Source organism: Daldinia loculata (assembly GCF_022478755.1).
Source record: "Daldinia loculata strain CBS 113971 unplaced genomic scaffold F4817scaffold_12, whole genome shotgun sequence".
Classification (NCBI taxonomy): domain Eukaryota; kingdom Fungi; phylum Ascomycota; class Sordariomycetes; order Xylariales; family Hypoxylaceae; genus Daldinia; species Daldinia loculata.
In genome coordinates this window covers 575,010-593,791 of record NW_026054866.1, presented here as the reverse complement: position 1 = coordinate 593,791, position 18,782 = coordinate 575,010, and the positions used below count along the sequence as shown (strand labels likewise).

General features: G+C 46.8%; 6 protein-coding genes across 6 annotated transcripts; 3 read left to right on the top strand and 3 right to left on the bottom strand.

Moving 5' to 3' along the window:
* Positions 1-1,495: 1,495 nt before the first annotated feature.
* F4817DRAFT_313980 (BCS1 N terminal-domain-containing protein) lies at positions 1,496-3,466 on the top strand (the record flags this gene model as incomplete). The annotated part of the gene is made up of 1 exon (XM_049300330.1): positions 1,496-3,466. One exon carries the CDS (start codon positions 1,496-1,498, stop codon positions 3,464-3,466), a length of 1,971 nt encoding a protein of 656 aa, XP_049161164.1.
* A 2,144-nt stretch (positions 3,467-5,610) lies between these two features.
* F4817DRAFT_331630 (hydroxymethylglutaryl-CoA synthase) lies at positions 5,611-8,193 on the top strand. Its single transcript, XM_049302547.1, has 5 exons — positions 5,611-5,865; positions 6,112-6,265; positions 6,366-6,468; positions 6,535-7,619; positions 7,670-8,193. The coding sequence occupies exons 2-5, from the start codon at positions 6,206-6,208 to the stop codon at positions 7,805-7,807; spliced, it is 1,386 nt and encodes a 461-aa protein (XP_049161163.1). The 5' UTR covers positions 5,611-5,865; positions 6,112-6,205; the 3' UTR covers positions 7,808-8,193.
* Positions 8,194-8,476: 283 nt separating this feature from the next.
* On the bottom strand, positions 8,477-10,093 carry F4817DRAFT_313978 (uncharacterized protein; the record flags this gene model as incomplete). Its single annotated transcript, XM_049300329.1, has 1 exon — positions 8,477-10,093. The coding sequence occupies one exon, from the start codon at positions 10,091-10,093 to the stop codon at positions 8,477-8,479; it is 1,617 nt and encodes a 538-aa protein (XP_049161162.1).
* A 924-nt stretch (positions 10,094-11,017) lies between these two features.
* On the bottom strand, positions 11,018-12,848 carry F4817DRAFT_331622 (alpha/beta hydrolase fold-domain-containing protein; the record flags this gene model as incomplete). Its single annotated transcript, XM_049302546.1, has 1 exon — positions 11,018-12,848. Exon 1 carries the CDS (start codon positions 12,514-12,516, stop codon positions 11,020-11,022), a length of 1,497 nt encoding a protein of 498 aa, XP_049161161.1. The 5' UTR covers positions 12,517-12,848.
* A 709-nt stretch (positions 12,849-13,557) lies between these two features.
* Positions 13,558-15,289, bottom strand: F4817DRAFT_331621 (peroxisomal membrane anchor protein conserved region-domain-containing protein). The gene is made up of 3 exons (XM_049302545.1): positions 15,093-15,289; positions 14,672-15,000; positions 13,558-14,608 (listed from the first exon to the last, which is right to left on the bottom strand). The coding sequence occupies exons 1-3, from the start codon at positions 15,130-15,132 to the stop codon at positions 13,886-13,888; spliced, it is 1,092 nt and encodes a 363-aa protein (XP_049161160.1). The 5' UTR covers positions 15,133-15,289; the 3' UTR covers positions 13,558-13,885.
* A 63-nt stretch (positions 15,290-15,352) lies between these two features.
* F4817DRAFT_37209 (HET-domain-containing protein) lies at positions 15,353-17,803 on the top strand. The gene has a single exon (XM_049307387.1). The coding sequence runs from the start codon at positions 15,482-15,484 to the stop codon at positions 17,561-17,563; it is 2,082 nt and encodes a 693-aa protein (XP_049161159.1). The 5' UTR covers positions 15,353-15,481; the 3' UTR covers positions 17,564-17,803.
* The last annotated feature ends 979 nt before the right edge of the window (positions 17,804-18,782 follow it).

The window sequence follows — 18,782 nt, the reverse complement described above, 5'->3', positions numbered from 1 at the left end:
CAGCTTCGTCCGATTTCCTCGTGTGCGTTTGTCGCCTCTTGTCGCTGGGGCTCGGGTGGGGGGCGGGGGGGCCGGCGCCCCCCGCCCCCCCCCCCCCCGAGTTGAGTCAGCCAGGCTGGCAGTCTGAACAAGTATCATGCCCTGTGTATGTAGCTGACTGCATCAAAACTCCGTATAAGTATAGTCTAAGCCATTAATTTCAGGTATCGACCGCTTTAAAATAATGAAAGAGATGTTGCTTATGTTTCGGTGACAGCAAAGCTAGGTAATTACCTCTATGCAATGCAAGTAGCAGCGTTTGCCGGTGAAGTGCGTTAGAATGCGTTAGAACGGATTAGCGTTCTTGGCTAGGTAGGCTGAGTATTCGGCGGGTAGGAACCTAAGCCACGCTTACGGACCGCTCCAGGTCAATATGCCTCCTTCCTACTCTACCTACTCCGTAGTCCGCGGCTTAGTCCCGTCCCTTAATAATTAGGCAGTCGACCCCGCCAACAAGGCAGATAAGCTACCGTATGCCGCCGACCTTCTGGTTGCCTCCCGAAGTCCTAGAGCTTAAGAGCTTACATATTCGGCTTTATGGGTCGTATGACTTAGGACTTATACACCATGCATACCTTAATGCATACTACACACTTGCGCCTCTTGCAGATAATATACGCTGATAGAATTTTCGTTATAGCCAGGGATAAGGTAAATCGCCATTGGAGCCATAGGACTAATACCCTAATCCTTAAGGCTAGTAAAGGTAGGTGTCAACGGCCATGTTGAGGCTCAAGCCGAGTGTGAGCCGAGTGTGAGCCGAGTTCGAATCGGCCAACAATTGGATACCTACCTACCTAGGTATGTAACGGCAACCCCGATCTACAAGCCATCTTCAGGCTTAGGTGCCTTAGCGGTCTGACATCATCCTCTTATTTGTTGCATCCAAGTTGAAGTATTTTCGACAATGTTAAATATAGTGCGCCACTTTTTTTCAACGCTACTCTCTTCTTTGTCTGTCCGTCTAACTCATCTTGTACATGAGTGGCAGATGAGTCTTACACCATCCAGTTATACGGCTATTCGGATCCATGGTTGGCTTTGTGCAGGTCTAACAGCCACTGAATAATCAGCGCTACTGTCTGACTTAACCAAGAAACTGTTGTCTTGATGGTTGTGGACCCCTCTCCCTCTCTTATAGAGTTGGATCGGTATTGGGAGTGCATAGCATCATGCTATGCATGTGTAGATTGTCGGTGGTATGCCTATGGTTGCCTGAAACTATTTAGATATCTAAGATAGATATAAACATCCATTGCTGCCATTCAATTGAACAAACGAGTCCCTCCTCACAGCAGCAGTGCCCAATACAAAGTGACCCTTTTATGACCCGGGGCAAACGAACGTAACCTCGAACTAGAGCCCGAATTTATTATCCCCTATAATCCTATCAGCCTTAAGATTCTTACATATCTTCAGTGGCTGGGCGTTACCGCCAGACCTTTTGTCAGCCGTCATGGCAGCTCCTCAAGGGTCCTCTCCTTGGACCAATGAGTCCGCCGGTCCAACTTACGCTCCTGGGACTTCACAATCACCTCAGCTAGTGATGCTCGACTTATTCTTCCCGGGATTCTCTGTCTTCGCCGGCGCGGTACAGAAGTACCTTCACATCGATCTTAACCTGTATATCCCACTATTGCTTATTATAGGCGCCTTAACACTCGTATGGAACTATATAAGTTCATACTTGTGGGATCAAATTGAATCCCATCTTATGTCTGTCGTCGACATCCGAACCGATGACGAGATCTACAATATCCTTATGGCCTGGGTGGCTAAGCAGAGATTCTCGCGGAGTGCCCGGCGATTCGTAGCGAACACCAACTTAAACTCCCGAAGCTGGTTTCTGTGGTACGACTACGACGATGATGAGGATGAAGAAGATATCGACGAAGTAACAAATGCACGAAAGAAGAAGGGCTTGGCATACACGCCTTCCTTTGGTAGCCACTACTTCTGGTATCGCGGCCGCCTCCTTCTGTTCCGCAGGACAGCAAACAGAGAGCAGAACTCGTTCATGCTTGTTAGCGAACGTGAGGAGATATCGATTTCATGCTTTGGTCGAAACCCCTGGATTCTAAAAGACCTTCTCCTGGAGGCTCGCCAACTATACCTGCAGAAGGATGAGCGAAAGACCCAGATCTACCGCGGAACGCTTAAGCCAGGGTCTACCGAACCAACCTGGCAGAGGTGTATGTCTCGTGCTTCTCGTCCCTTTTCGACAGTGATTCTGAACGAAAAGACGAAGCAGAACCTCATCGATGATGTTACCGACTATCTCCACCCCGCAACGCAGCGTTGGTACGCAAATAGAGGTATCCCATACCGCCGTGGCTACTTGCTGTACGGTCCTCCCGGTACGGGAAAGAGCTCGCTCAGCCTCGCCCTAGCTGGCTTTTTCAAGATGAGGATTTACATCGTTAGTCTAAGCTCTATCACAGCAAACGAGGAGAGTCTTGCGTCTCTGTTTGCTGAGCTTCCCCGTCGCTGTGTTGTGCTCCTCGAGGATATCGACACGGCAGGTCTTACTCATACCCGTGAGGAAAACCAGAACCAGTCTAAGGATGATTCGGATGATATGGTCCCCGGTCAACTTACTACGGGAAATACAAACACTAACAATGGTAGACTCTCCCTATCGGGACTGCTCAACATCCTGGATGGTGTGGCGTCTCAGGAAGGCCGTGTGTTGATTATGACTACCAACCACCTCGAAAAGTTGGATAAGGCATTAATCCGCCCTGGACGTGTTGATATGATAGTGAATTTTGGTCTAGCAGACGAGGGGATGGCTTCGGCCATTTTCCGCGCCATCTTTGCACGTCTAGATGGTGACGAGGGTCCTGAAAACACCACGGACGTACCTCTCCATCCAGAAGAAAGAGAAAAACAAGAAGCAGAGAAGGCTAAGAAGCGAGCGGATGATGATGCTCGTGTGAATACCCTGGCAGAAGAATTTTCCGTCAAAATGCCGTCACACGAATTCAGTCCAGCAGAAATTCAAGGGTATTTGATGAAGTACAAACGTGACGCTCAAGAAGCTATTGCAAACATAGACGAATTCATCACGCAGACTCGGAAAGATCGCAAGGAGAAGGAGTTAAAGGAAGCCGAGGAGAAGCGGAAAGCAGAAGCGAAGGCGAAAGAAGAAAAGGAAAAGAAAGAGAAAGAAAAGGAGAAGAAAGAGAAAGAAAAGAAGGAGAAGGAGGCAGAGGAGGCGAAAAAGAAGGAGAGTGAGAACAAGACGACAGACTCGGCAGCTACTTCAGCCTCATCCGAAGTAGCTGACAAGAAGGAGGTGGTACCGAGAGAATCAAAAGATGACAACCTTTCGGTTGAGAAGAAACCGGATGTAAAGGCCGAGAAAGAATTAGGTCACGAGAGACAAGATTCCGGCTATGCAACGCCATCAAGCGCCGAGCCGTGATAGTGTATATATCTTGTCTAAATCTCGGAGTGGAGTTTCATGGGATGCATGGCGGTTGAACGTACACTTGGGTAGTGTATAAGTAGAGGACATAGGAACAATTGAATCGGTCTTATACATACCGATATACATGTATGTTGTGCACAGCAACGTTGAGCTAAAGTCCGGTGTTGTAATGCTGTAGGGGAAGATCAAAACGATGATGAAAGTGGCCTGATGTGTTACACTGGAAACTTTCCAGTGGAAAGTTGCAGATGCTGATCTATTATGCCTGTCTGTTGGTCAACCTATGGATTCGTAAGCTAAACGATAGAAGACGGGCTATCTGTATGTTGGAAGCTGTGTATTGCCTATGCATGTACTATATATGTAGGGATACTGTGTTAGGAGGTAGGGAGTAATAATTACCTAGTTATAGATAGTGAAAAGTAGCTAACTCCGAGCCATGTGGCTAACCTAGATTGCTACTACCTAAATAGGTAGTTTCCGAATAAGTCTGCAACTAGACATGTACTAATCGTATCATGGAAAGAACCAAGCCACGCCGTCATTTAGTTTGAAGCTAAGCAGATCGTGCCTGAGTTATCTGCCAATTATCTGCCAATTATGTTACCTCGCTTCACCACTTTCGGTTACATTAAGTTGCCCTGCAAAAACAAATCACTCGTGAAACCGTACACTATTACAACAGGGAGAAATTTCCAAGTTGCGAAGGATGGCGAAATGCACGCCTGGCAGTTATGATTGTTCATGTGAAAGGAAGGCTAATAAAGCTATTATTTATTATTTACTATGGTATATAGTTATAGATATAGTACTTAAGTTGCTCGAGCTTTTAAGAGTTAGACTACCTGTTACATGTAGTTATGTAATATGAAACTAATGTAAACTTTATTTATAAGACATGTTAAATGATGTTACACCTTTACGTTTAAACTTTAGGCTATTACATTAGCGTTAAGATATAAGGCTTGAGTACCGTATTTTTACAGTAAGTAAGGACCAAACTGTATATTTACCGTTTAAGGCTTTAATATTATTCGAATGTATAAACGTTTTATTATAACTTTTGTTGTATATATAATTGGTATATTTTTAATTGGTTATTTAAACGGTTTATATAATTACAAATGGTTTTTTTTTAATTAACGGTTTTAATACGGTTTAGGAAAGTGTAATATTAATAAATAATTAAGTAAAAAAGTTACGATTATTATTTTATATATTTAAATAATTATAAGTTATACGCGTTTATATGTAATAATGTATTTAAATAATAATCCCGTAACCGTAACCGTAGTTATAACCGTAACATGTTTAAAAATAAAGTATATTTTAATTTAATTATTATACGTATTAATATATAAAATGTATATGTAAATAAATAAATATGTAAATACGTATAATAATATATATATATTTTTTTATTTATTATATTTTTTCGGACCGTATTAAAACCGAAAAAAAACCGTTGGTAAAAAAAATTATTTATAATAAAAAAACCGTTAATTTAAAAAAACGTTTAATTTTAAAAATACCGTTGTAAAATAATACCGTTAATAAATTTAATTACCGTTTTTTTTTTATATTAAAAGGTGTAATTATTTAAACAATTAAACCGTGAATATACGGTATTAATACGGTTTTAAAGTTTGATATACTGACGTTAATGTACTATGTATAACACATAATTTATCGGCGTTGCAAATTTTTAAAGTAGCGTACTTAATTAAGCCCATGTGTTGCGGAAGGTATAACCTATCAGTCAAGGCTTGTGTAACTTAACTTGAGATCTTTGTCTTACGGGAAGCTTTTTATAGACCTTAATGGAATCATGATGCTGGCTGCCTAAGCACATATGCACTTTAAAGTGAGATATATTATTTGTTAAAATTAACACCTGTAGAGCCTCGATATTAGAGGCAGTAAAACTCGGACCTTTTTTTTTACGCGCGCCTTCTTTAACTCAACCATGACTAATCCGTAAAAGTAAACGAATTGAAAAATTATGTACAAACGCATACACGTAGGCTCAGGGGCTACTTAGGTAATTGCCAATTGTACTTCGTACATTAAACTTAAAATCTGGTGGGGCATTTTTAGGTAAGTACTACCTATATGACATGTTGCTGCCAACAAGTAGACTAAACTAATCAGATAAGGTATTAGTTCGCATCTTTTCTCTCCCCTTTCCTGCCCTTTCCCGTCCTTCGAAATATCAACAGGATTTTTTGTTGGCCATCTTCATAATTTCGGTTCGTCCCATCTCATCCGCTCATTTCTCCTTTTTCGCTTAAAAGAGATAGACGCAACGACCCGTGTTGTGCCATAAGCTCGTGGCAAGCCTCCTCACAATACCACATTAATACCACATTAATACAGCAGATAAGAGCTGATAGGTGAGTTCAATTAGCAGAACCAGCCAAACCAGCCAAAAACCCCTGGCGGTTTACAACACCTCTTACCAGATTCCCCCACTTGGATCGGCACACATGCAATTCCACACTGGGCGTCGCAAACAAATGCTCGGGTCTGCCCCTGTCCGCTTGCATTGGGTTCCATTGCCAAATTGGCGGTGAATCCAGCCTTCCGAATTCAAAACCCTGCCACATGCTTGTGCTAATAACACTACCCGCTTCCCACAGATAGATATACACTCGTTTGGCATCGAATATTTTCCCTGCCAAAACAACTTTCTTCACAGCCCTACCACCACGATACCCATTGTTGTTTGAAACCATGGCCTCCCGTCCTCAGAACATTGGCATTAAGGCCATCGAGCTTTACTTCCCTAGCCAGGTAAGATATTCTACCCCTAAAGCCGTCTTGTCCCCCTCCGACATCGCACGACACCACTGGACCCTGAATAGAGCCCCCTACTGACACTCGTACCCCTCAGTATGTCGAGCAATCCGAGCTCGAGAAGTTCGATGGTGTTAGCACTGGCAAATACACCATTGGTCTTGGTCAGACCAAGATGACCTTCTGCGATGACCGAGAAGGTTAGTTGTTGCGCCATTGCTAGACCTAAGCGTCTCTCGCACGTGTACTAAGATGGCTACCTATAGACATCTACTCCATGGCCTTGACTGCCACTTCCAAGCTGCTGAAGAATTACAGCATCGACCCTAACTCCATTGGCCGTCTCGAGGTCGGTACCGAGACCATCCTCGACAAGTCCAAGTCCGTCAAGTCTGTCTTGATGCAGCTGTTCGGCGAAAACACCAACATTGAGGGTGTCGACACCTTGAATGCTTGCTATGGTGGTACAAACGCTTTCTTCAATACTGTCAACTGGATGGAATCGTCCGCCTGGGACGGAAGAGACGCAATCGTCGTAGCTGGTGACATTGCCCTTTATGCTAAGGGTAACGCTAGGCCGACTGGTGGTGCTGGTTGCATTGCTCTGCTGGTCGGCCCTGACGCTCCCATCGTCGTCGATGCTGGTCTACGTGGAACATACATGCAACACGTGTATGATTTCTACAAGCCTGACCTTACTAGCGAGTATCCCTATGTCGATGGGCACTACTCGGTCAACTGCTACACCGAAGCTCTTGACGCTGCCTACCGAGCGTATTGCAAGCGTGAGACTCAGCTGAAGAACGCAGCAAACGGTCATGCCAACGGAAATGGTGCCGCCGCTGCTGACGGTACCAAGACGGCCCTTGACCGTTTTGACTACGTGGCTTTCCACTCTCCGACGTGCAAGGTTGTCCAGAAGTCCTACGCACGTCTCTTATACCACGACTATCTCGCAGACCCTGACAGCCCTGCCTTTGCTGAGGTCCCTGGTGACATCCGGGATATGGACTACAAGAAGTCCTTGTCCGACAAGGTGGTCGAGAAGACCTTCATGGCTCTCACCAAGAAGCGCTTCAACGAGCGCGTCTCACCCTCTATCCAAGTAGCCACCAACTGTGGTAACATGTACACTGCCAGCTTGTGGGGTGGCCTTGCTAGTATTATTTCTTACATTGATAGCGCTACCCTTCAGGGAAAGCGTATCGGACTTTTCAGCTACGGCTCCGGCTTGGCTGCTAGTTTCCTCTCGGTGCGCGTCAATGGAAACACAGAACAGATTGCAAAGGTTTTGGATATCCAGAACAAGCTAGCTGCGAGGCGGGCTGTCCCTCCTGAGACATATGAAGCCGTAAGTTGCAAACTATCTAATCTTGATGACATTAAACTAACAATTTCCAGTTCTGCGAGCTGCGCCACAAGGCTCACCTACAGAAGAACTACACTCCTCAAGGTGACGTGTCAACTCTGGCCAGTGGCACTTACTACCTAGAGAAGGTCGACGACATGTTCAAGCGAACCTACTCGATCAAGGCATAAATGAGAAAAAACCTAATAAATGCGATCTACATCCTATATAGACAGGTATTAATTGGCCGGTATACTAGCTAGACTAGTGTGGTTGGCAATTCCTAGAGTCGAGACTTATGGCACGAAGATCATGTATACTGCATGAAAGACGATTGTGAGATAAGAGGGCTACTAATAAGGCTGGGTGATGATTGATGAATGCCCGACTTGTATATACTAGGAATAATTCCTGTGATGACTCGCACGAAGAGCTTAATGAAGACGCTGATAGAATCGAATGGCTACATTCTTCGATGTGTTGTAGTTGGTGATTCGGTAATATATATGCCATTTTTAATGTGCTATGGCCCGATTCTGATTATATGGCTTATCGTTGAATTTCTAAGACAACTAGTCCCTGTTTACTTGATTGTGTTGGAATACACATGGTGCTTACTATAAATCAAATCGTTAATAATAGGGGGGTAGACATGGACGGTAGGTCTGATCCTCTATTATCATCGGAAAGAGATGGTTAGATAGATCGACCAGCAAGGTCTTTCACGACAATAGCTTTCGATATCCGATCTAATAGCCTACCCATATAGCCTATACTCACGGCAATGATCAAAAATATATTTATTGTATACCCCTAATAGTATAGTCCTGCAGCAGGAAGCATATCTACTCCCTCCCACACTACGCCGACTTCGCCTTCCCCGTCTTAGCCTCGTCGCCTCCTCCTGTCCACTTCCACGTCGCCCGTCGATGCAGCATGTAATCTTTGCTCTGGATCGCCTTCCAGATCCCCCAGAGCCCACCGATCGGCCACAGCGCTTTGAGCCAGGGCTTCCACCCCCGCAGCACCGCGTCGTCGTTGTCGACTTTCACGCTGACTTTGTCGTAGACGTTGGGTAGACTTGTCGCGAGGTATTTCTGCCGTAGCGCTTCGTACTGTTTCTGGTGGGCGGATCCGTAGACGCGCCAGAATTCGGAAGGTGGGTAGTATGTGTGTGCGTACAGCCACTTGGTGCCGCCGAGCTCGTCGACGCGGCGCTCCAGGGCGCGGTTTGCCCGGATGAACATGTTCCGGTCCGAGGGGCCCCAGCCCCAGACGCCGATGTTGAGCATTTCGCCGTGGGGCGCTTTCTCTTTTCCTTTCCCTCCGTCTCGTAGGTGGGGGTGGAAGCTGGGGCCGGAAGGCGTCTTTAGCGGACACAGCCATAGCGGCCAGATGGCTAGCTCGTCCGACACGTAGTTGATGAAGGGCTCGGCGGACTCGTACGGCATGCCGACGTCTTGCACGATGAAGCGCGCGCTTTCGCCGCTGCCGTGGAGTGCGCGGTATAACATTCGCGTGTGCATGAAGTCGTCTAGGAACCACCGGAAGAACCGGTTGAAGGGCACAGGCTTGAAGAAATCGAAGGCAGCTTTGCCAACCCAGAATCCACCGCGGTCGTACCGGAAGAGGTACTCGGATAGTGGGATATACTCGGTTACTGTGCCTTCGGAAGAAGAGCTTGAGGATGAGGACGAGGACGAGGATGACGGTAGGGTCTTGGTGATATCCTGCACGTGCATGTAAAACCACGGATCCCGCGGGTGACTAAACGTCTGCACACGCTCGTCCTCGGACGGCAAGTCATCCGTCATCTTCCCACTCACAATAACACCATGGTCTTTCGAAAACAAAATCCCATCAACATAATCATTCCCCTTCTCAGCAGCACACTCCTCCCGAATCACCCTCACCGCCTCCCCCACGCTACTCGTCCGTCTATACGTCGTGCGCACGAACTTCTTAGCCTCAATAAGATTCAGCTCCAACAACGTGGTCGTGCCCAACGTGCCCAACGCGCCCGCCGCCCCTCGGAATAAATCCTCGTACTCATCCCCCTTGTCCGGACGCGCGGTAACTACCTCCCCGTCCGGGAGAACCATTTCCACGGACCGGACCGTCTCGTCGAAGTACCCATGGCGGAAACTACTGCTCTCGCCCGCGGTGCCCGCGAACCCGCCCCCCGCCGTGATCCCCGGGAACTCCATGACGACCGGGGGCACGAGGCCGTGCGGCAGCGTGGACTCGACGAGCCGGTCCATAGGGACGTTTGGCTCGACCAGGGCGGTGCGCGTGGTCGCGTCTACAGATAGGACATTGCGTAACCCGCTGATGTCGACGACGCGAACGCCGGCTTTTTGGTGCGGCGGCCGCGTCGAGTTCGTGCTGCCGTGCCAGATGCGGTATGGCTCTGACCGCTCGAACAGCGAGCGGACTGTTGCGGAGACTAGGCGCACGGCTTGTCGGTGGTGCTCCATTGGGAGAGAATTATGGAAGTGAACGACCTCCTATTTTAGGTGTTTATATGCGTAGGTAGTAAAGACTTAAGTCGACTTTACATATATGTCTCTCTAAAGTCGACTTTATATATCTAGCTAAAGCCGGGTTTTGTAAGTATGAGTCGAGCGCCTTGCACGTGTATGGTCCAACATGAAGTGACTACAACTCCGCGGGATGATAGTTAGTATGTAGCGCCTTTCACTCCTCTACATTTGATATACATAAGATATCTTACAGATGAGGAAATACCTACCTGATAATCTTTTGCCGTGGTAGTTGCTTCGTGGCTTGCATGAAGATTTAACCTATGGCTTCTGCTTTTGACAAATATGAGCGTCTCTGTTAAACTGGATTTGGCTGTGAAACATATGCGGGTCGATACATGGGGGTGTGGAAGGCGCTACTATGGTACCCACCTACCAACTTGTGTTACCTATGTACCATACACATGTACATGGTATGGAACCTTGAGGTAACGTAAGCAGGGTTGTGTTATGTACCTGAATGCTCAGGCGCTATATCCGCTGGGTTGGGGGAGTTAGTCATCTTTATCTTCATGTCTTATTGTTGCATTTCACGTTATCTTCCAGACATTTGTTTGAAAGTCTTACTAAAAGGTACCTATACCCAGGTATGTACTTCTAAGACAGATTATGTGGTAGCTAATCGTCAATATATAGGAGAATTTCGTCGTCGTGTTCTTGATATTCCACTCTTCAAAATAAGACCTGTTCCTTTTAAAAAAAAATTTAAAAAATAAAGAAATACGTATACCGAATAACATTATATATCTCGTTCATTACCACTTATACTCAAGACGTAAAAACATACACACCGTCTACAATCTTCCTCATCATAAATACGTGCAAAGCCAAAGACACTTTTAAGAAATTAAGCCGAGAGCTCATAACTTTGCCGGCACATCAGGGGCCGGCACAACAGGTGCTTCTTGTACGGAAAGCCTCTGTCGAGCCAGCTCCTTTACTTCCTCGTCGCTATACGGGGTAAGTTTTTCCACGTTGATTTCCAATTCCTCTAGAGTCTTGGCCTTGATCGCCGTATAAGACGACTTGATGTTCTTCGGGTCTTTGCACACGGCCTTGACGAAATTGGCATAACCCTCTCGGTTACGTTGCGACTCGGGGAGCGTGGGTAGAAGCCCCTCGAACACGTGCGGCATCGCTTGGTACTCCTCAAACACCACCGTTACGCCGTCCCTGGTGAGCTTCGATGCGAAGTACTTGATCTCGTCTTCGAGGGTCTCCCAGCCGCAGGATATATACATGGGCGGGGCGCCCTCCCACGTGCCATTGTCCATCTGTAAGCTAGCCAACGGGTGAAGCATATAGTCGTCATCGACGTAAACGTGTTTTCGAGGTGGGTTAGTCGGCCATATGCTATCCGCCGGTGGTTCATGCTCCGAGAGTAGTTTTGGGGGAGGAAGATAGCACCATTTTTGGTTCCTAGCCAACGAAGGCAGACTCTGCACCATGTCTATCCATGGAGACATGCTAGCAAGACCGGCAGGTAGGGGCACTTCTCGCTCCTCTCCAAACCAATTGATCTTGCGGTTCTGGCGTCGGATCTCCATTAGCGTTCGAAGGAGTGCTAGAGCGAGGTTTCCGCCCGCGCTATCGCCGCCGAATACAATATCCCCGGGAGCAACAGCTTCGTGTATCGACCCGGGAGGCGGGTAGAGAAGAGTGAAGTAAGACACAAAAGCATCTAATAGCGCAGCTGGAAACGGGTCTTGTGGCGCGAGTCGATACCTGACCGAATACGCGCGGCCACCCGTCAGCTTGGTCAATCGCTTCACCAGCAACCTGTGTGTCGACGGGTCGCACAGATAGTAAGCCCCGCCGTGGAAGTACAGAATCGTCGACGAATTCTTGCACTCCTTCATCATCTCGCGGTACTTCTGCTCCTCCGAGATCTCCGGAAGCTTCGAATTCTTAGACGCGGCAGCCCTATATCCCGTCCACTCAGCCTCGACGGGAACGAGTTCGGGTATCTTGAACGACGGCTCCGTACCTCTTGCGCCGGGCTCGTTCAAGGCATCGATGACTGCTAGCAGAGCGTCCCGAATTCCTCGCTCGGGAGGGGGCTCAGACGCCACCGTGCTGACCCACAATTTGCCCTTGACGCCGGGGTCCTTCAAGGTCATAGCCTGACGCGCGAAAAGAGGTTTTGGGTTCGATGGGTTAGCAAATGACCGTAGGACCGCGATGGTCACTTCACTCTTTAGATCCCGATACCGAGAAGTCTCGGACCCGCCGATGACATGTAGCAGAATGACCTTAACGATCAAAGGAAGTTTCGGCAGAATGGCCCAAAGCAGGTCCAGCCGCCCACCGGGAGCCTTTTTCTTCTTGTCGGCAGTAGAGACGGTAGAGTCAGACATGGCGATGTCTGCAACCCGACTAGACCGCCGTGACGCTAGAAAGTATACGCGCGAGGAGAAATAGGCTTCAATAGACCGTAGTCCACGCCGGGAGGCAAGAATTTCGTTTCAATTGCTCCCACGCAGCGTAAAGGGAGAATATACGGTGACGATATTAAGACTGACCGACAAACAGAAACCGAGCAACAAAGGCCAACTAATAAGGTATCTAACTATGTATGCAAAGCGGCGTGTATAAATCGCATAGTTATATATATGATGGATAGCAATTCCCCCTTATGATTTTATGTTCGAACCCCTGTAAGTTGATAGCTAGGTAGTAATAAATTTATGTATGCCAACTCCCCTGCCGCTGGCTCCGGATGGGACGGTGGAACGCTGCAGACGAAGGTAAGCCTCGGCACTCTGAGAGGCAGGTACCATGTACATACATACACATTCTATGCGGGTACGCCTGGGTCCCGGTCGCCACTCTGTCATTGCCGGTGGCGTTCTCGAAGACTTGGTTGTTACATACCTAGTTGAATACATAGGGGGATTCATCAAGGATTTTCAACTACCTACGTATTATTGCTTTCATCCTAAGTGAGTACATGTAGCTTCAGATTTAATAAGATTTAAATACGTTAGGTAGGTACCTTTAGCTTTAAGGGATTGCCTTTTAAAGAAGAGACTTTTTACCATGCATATGGGAGGGCAGCCCTATGGGGTGCTATGTACAACAGTCCGAACTTATTGCTATTATTTCTTAGATACTTTTAATACCTTAATACCCTTAAGACCAGTATTTTTAGCACCTATAGCACCCTTACTTTCGACTTAATACCTAGAAAGAAGACTTGGCACTTTCGACTCGACCTAGCATCTTCAATTCGACCCGGCACCCTCGACTCGACACCTAAAAAGAAGACTCGGCACCTAAAAGGAGGACTTGGCACCTTCGACTCGACCCGGCACCCTTGACTCGGCCTGGCACCTTTAAAATTTTGGAAATAAAAAGACACGTATTTCGAGGAAAATTTTTTTGAAATGGGGACTTGGTAAGACTAACATAACGTCCTCCACTCAACGAGAACATGCAGTGTCACATTTACAACATAACTAAACCAAGGGAACACGTACAACGAACAATCAGACAATTTACGGCATTATAGAATCAGGTTCGTTTATCCATCGAGGTCCTTAAACGTACACATTTTGCCCGGAGACTCATCATGTAAAACCGCCCCATTATGTCAATCGAGGCTCGTCCTCACTCAAATATACTGCTTAACCCGGGAAAATGCCTTTCCTTTTTAACTAAAAGAACCCTTAATCACAAAACAACGCCAAACGAGTAATGATTACCTAGGTATATCTATATATGTAATTAAGAGCTAGAGCTAGGTCCAGCTTCGTTCTGCGAACTGCTTGCAGTGGCGTCTGACTTGCTCGCTGCTAGCTGCCACGCGGGAATCGACGCCTTTGTGGGAGGCATTCCGCTTCCGAAGGGAGACGTTCGCGTCGAGAAGAAGTCCTGCCTGGTGCCGTTGCTCTGAGGCGAGTTCTCATCTCGCACCGCCTGCTTCGCGTCGCTGAGATCCTTTGCTAGCGTATCAACACCAGGGCTCGAGGCACCGCTAGCAGTAGGGAGCGCAACGGCGCTGACAGTCGGCTTAAGGAAGCCGTTCGTGTTGATAGACGGTGGGGCCGGACTGGTGCTGCTGGGATTGCCCATTCGCTGGCTGATGAGAGACTTCAGACTCCTGACTTCGGTGGTGATCTCCTTCAATCGGTTATCCGTAAATTCCTTGTTCGCAGTCATAGAACTAGGGATGATCCCCTTCAAGGCCTTCATCTCTTCGCGTAGTCGGTCCGTTTCGTCTTCGTGTCGTCGGCTAGCGGATTTCGTGTCTCGCATGAATATGTCTAGCTCATCTAGCACCTTGTCGAGCTTATCGGTACGCTCCCTCTCTGAGGCCTTTAGCTCCTCCGTGTCCTTCGATAGTTGCTCGAGCGTCGCGAAGGCCTTCTCGAATTGTTCGTCCACCATCGACTTATCTTGTTCTAATTTCTCCGGTGTCGGGGGCGAGACTAGGGGGTAAAGGTAACGCTACCATCGAGGTTAGGATATCAATGATTTATTTATGCTTGAGTTGGAGTAATCATGCCATACCTTGGAAACAGTATATAATCCGTAACTAACTCCGCCCACCACAGTGGCCATAATGAACCAATCTCGCCAATCCCTCTTGGGGACTTCTGGCGGTGCTTGCCATCCGTAAGGCTGCGTCTGGTATTGGCCGTAGTATGGCTGGTTCTGGACGGGAGCGGAGGGCGCTGATGACGGCGATGGTGATGGTGAGGGTGAAGCGGGAACAGGAGCTATCGATGAGCCGCTCCTCGCAAAAGCGATATCGATTTCCTCTTGCGTTAAATTCTTTGATCGCAAGAAGGATAGCTTGTTCTCGATAGGGGAAGAGATCACATTAGGGTCTTGTAAGACTACGTAATCGAACACAATTTGTCAGCTATGCTTCTCTGGCTCCTATCCCGAACATCAAATAATTCAAGTGGTTGGGTTGGTTAATACTTACAATTGACCGCAGAGGCCACGACGTCCTCCCGGATTGTCATGATTGAAGTGCCGAGTATCAAGGAATATTCATGGCAAGTAGTTGATGACAATTAGGGAAAGCTGTCGTGTGTGCGAAGCAATACTGTAGATGGTAAGAGTTGTCAAGTTGTCAAGTTGTCGCGTTGAGGCTGGAGAGAAAACAACCCAATGACGAACCCCGGCTTATCCATTAAAATGAACCGAGGCAAGCGGCTTCTTCGATAAGCAACCTTATGTATGTGATTGCTCAGGTAATTATCACGTGCTGAGCTGACTCATAAATACAGCGATGTACCCTTTCTGCCTTTTCTTAACTATCGCAAGCTTTTACATAGTAAGTCATAATCAATGACTACCTAACTAACAAAAATGCATCACACAATTAAAGCCTTTACGAGCGAGTTTCTAAACAGCATATCCCAAGCGACAACTAGTCCTAAAGATGCAGAGGACATTATCGTGTTGCCAAAGTATTGGAACTGGTTAAGTAATTTAGAAAGACTCTGGGACCAACGAGAAGTCTGCCCACATTGTAGGTGGGATGGTAATCCTGAACATCTACTCAAAGTCCCAACTCCTCGGGATGAACCAAATATCATATTCAGTCGGCCCGAGGATTCACATTGTATCTGTTGCAATATAATTGACCGTTTGTTTGAACGACAGCAAAATCTAGATCGAGATCGATGGACTATATCTCCGTGGATAAATCAGGACAAACCCTGTGTTCTTCTGGAAGATACCTTAATGGAAGAAGATGAAGTTGAGTGGAACTTTTTCCTTCCGCATTCAGAACGGAGGAGTCTATCAGGAATACCAAAGGGTTTTCTTGTCTCCGGCAGCACCGCATCAGAAGCCGCCTGTGAATGGGCAAAACACCAGTTATCAACCTGTTCTCAATATCACCAACGTTGCCACACGCGAGACAGCTCATTCCTTCCTACACGACTCATATATATCGCTGGTAGTAACGACGAGGTAAGGCTGATAGACAACTCTGAAGTACCGAATGGTTCACATTATGTAGCTCTCAGTCACTGTTGGGGCTTGAAGCTACTCGAGTGTCTGACTACTAAGGGAAATTTATTGGATCAGAAGGAAAATGTTCCTTGGAGTACGCTTCCAAAGAGCTTTCAAGAAGCTATCTTGTTTACGCGCAAACTTGATATAGGCTATATATGGATTGACTCACTATGTATCATTCAAAGAGACCCCGAAGATTGGTTACGGGAGGCCGGCCGAATGTTCCATGTTTATCAGAATGCGTTCTTGACAATTGCCGCATCTCATGCCGAGGACAGTTCTAAGGGGCTATTCTCCAGCTTGGGCCCTGGACAACAGCTACAATTGGGTAAAATTCGGCATGGTACTGAAGAGTACCAGTTATATGCGCAGCAGTCTTTCCCGGAGATCACCAATCTGTACTTGAATCACCGAACTGAGCCCCTTTTCAAGCGAGCTTGGACATTCCAAGAAAGATTAGTCTCTCCTCGAATACTATATTTCACAAAACACGAGTTGATATGGGAATGTTATTCAACATCCGTCTGTGAGTGCGGGTTCCACGGTGGTGGGCCGTATAATCCGCCAAGTTTGAAGATGCTACATGTCAACAACTTAGTGAACAGTCCACCTCTTTCACAGCAATCCCCCACCAACTATAATGAATATATTAGAAATGCCATAAGGTTTACTAAGAAAAATAAACTCTCGAAGGGCGATACTGAGAAGACATGGCGTAGAATTGTTCAATTTTACTCGGACCTGCAACTTACCAACCAAACGGATAGACTTCTAGCGATCGGGGCCATCGCAGAGCAGACTCGAGCCGTGCGCCAGAACAAGACATATCTTGCTGGGCTTTGGCATGAATCACTTGGGCTAGACTTGCTGTGGGCTCGCAAGCGTAAGCCAAAACCCCAACAACGTTCAGAACACTATATTGCGCCTACCTGGTCGTGGGCCTCCATCCCTGGCCCAGTTGCTTACGACTCTACAGCACCGCTTAAGCCACATGTGAAGGTGTTGGACGCAAGCTGCGAGTACACAGACGGAAACCAATTTGGGCAAGCTACTGGAGGACGGTTAACATTACGTGGGGACTCTATCACGTGTACGCTTTGCAAGTCCTCTCAGGAATCCCCAGAGGATTACCGCATTTTACATCCCGAGTTAGCGGTTGACGTCGAAGTCAGTGTAGATTGCGATCCATTTCCACAGACAAAGGAGCAAATGACCGTGCTTATCTTACGCATAGCTGATACGTGCCAGTTTCCAGCACCCATCAGCATTATCCTTAAGGGGGATAGGGGGGTGGATGACGAGGTATTATATACTCGCTTAGGACTTGCATCACCGCCTGGGACCAGTATCGAGGGACAAGAGGAGCGTCGGAAGCTTATGGATTGGTTCGACAGTTGCAGTGAAATTCGAACATGCATTATCATTTAACTCAACGCCACTATTGAAGCTAGGAGTATGATGACAATCGCAGAAGCAAAATGATTTTAGAAAATATGTTGGGTCGTTCCTACATAGCGCGTTGGGCATCGTCGTGTCCCTGTGGATACTATCGCCGATGTCCCGGACGACTTGAAGTCAAATCAGGGCTTAGACGGCCCGTTCCTCTAGGTTAGGCGTCGTATAGAAGATGTCAGTTGAGTCAAATGGGAACTATATTTCAAGCACAGATTTACTGAAACTGGCATCTTTTTACTTAAGGATGACAGCCGCTTTGACGTGGTTTAGTTCCCCATCCGTGTCGTCTTGTTTTCGATATCAAAGCGTCACACTATACCATTAGTAGTCCTGTCGTACGCGTGGCTATTAAGTTTCTAACCTACTTGCTTATAATTTGACAGCAGTCAACGCGCTCGTAACTCTTAGCTGTGTTCTTAGTGCCCCTAGACTGCATTTCATGGACGGCACATGATGGACTGACACATTGAACTCTCGTTTCTAGTTTTGTCACTGTGCAGATGAGGGGTGTGAATATAAATAGGTTAACGTGCCAATAACTATGAATCTAGTTCAGACGGGACGACTAGTTTACGTACGGACAGCTCTCATATTTTAAGTATCCCCGTGACCTGGGGTAAGCTTCCGATTAAAATCAGAGAAAACTATAACCTAACTAACTCATACGGTACAATTCCAACGATACCGCGTCTCAACTGTCGATGGGGGAGAGAAGGTTATTGTTGCACTCGTGGATAGTCTGGGGCAGACTTCTAGGTCTGGTAGGTAAAGTAGAGAAATAGCCTGCTCTTAATTATCTGGGTAGGTAGGTAGTTACTTAAATCTTTTAAACTGTTCAGCTTTTACCGTGTTCTAAAATAGACGCATTGAATATCGTGATATATTCCTTGTATCGATTCTGACCTAACCTGTTCCCTTGGAGAAAGCAGATTCATCAATTGAGTATAAAAGTACTTGCAAGTGGTTTTTACTGATACTATTTAAGTTGTTGAGAAGGTAAATATATTCTACGAGTGGGCATGTAGCCGCCGGCAGCAAACGTTATGAAATGTTGACATCCTATAAGTGACGTGGCGTGTATCTTAAACTTCTATCGTCATGCTATAAGCTTAGAATGTTTATTTAGTACGCATTGGTCCCTTAGTCACTGGTTATGCTTACATGTTTAGGTAACTTTGTGGAGTCTTCGAAA

Bases quoted from the DNA above. Each gene is read 5' to 3' on its own strand.
- F4817DRAFT_37209 (XM_049307387.1), top strand. From the start codon at position 15,482: ATGCATCACACAATTAAAGCCTTTACGAGCGAGTTTCTAAACAGCATA.
- F4817DRAFT_331621 (XM_049302545.1), bottom strand. From the start codon at position 15,132: ATGACAATCCGGGAGGACGTCGTGGCCTCTGCGGTCAATT. The intron at 15,001-15,092 runs GTAAGTATTAAC...TCGATTACGTAG, and splicing joins CGTGGCCTCTGCGGTCAATT to TCTTACAAGACCCTAATGTG. The intron at 14,609-14,671 runs GTATGGCATGAT...CCTCGATGGTAG, and splicing joins GATTATATACTGTTTCCAAG to CGTTACCTTTACCCCCTAGT.
- F4817DRAFT_331630 (XM_049302547.1), top strand. From the start codon at position 6,206: ATGGCCTCCCGTCCTCAGAACATTGGCATTAAGGCCATCGAGCTTTAC. The intron at 6,469-6,534 runs GTTAGTTGTTGC...GGCTACCTATAG, and splicing joins CTTCTGCGATGACCGAGAAG to ACATCTACTCCATGGCCTTG. The intron at 7,620-7,669 runs GTAAGTTGCAAA...AACAATTTCCAG, and splicing joins CTCCTGAGACATATGAAGCC to TTCTGCGAGCTGCGCCACAA.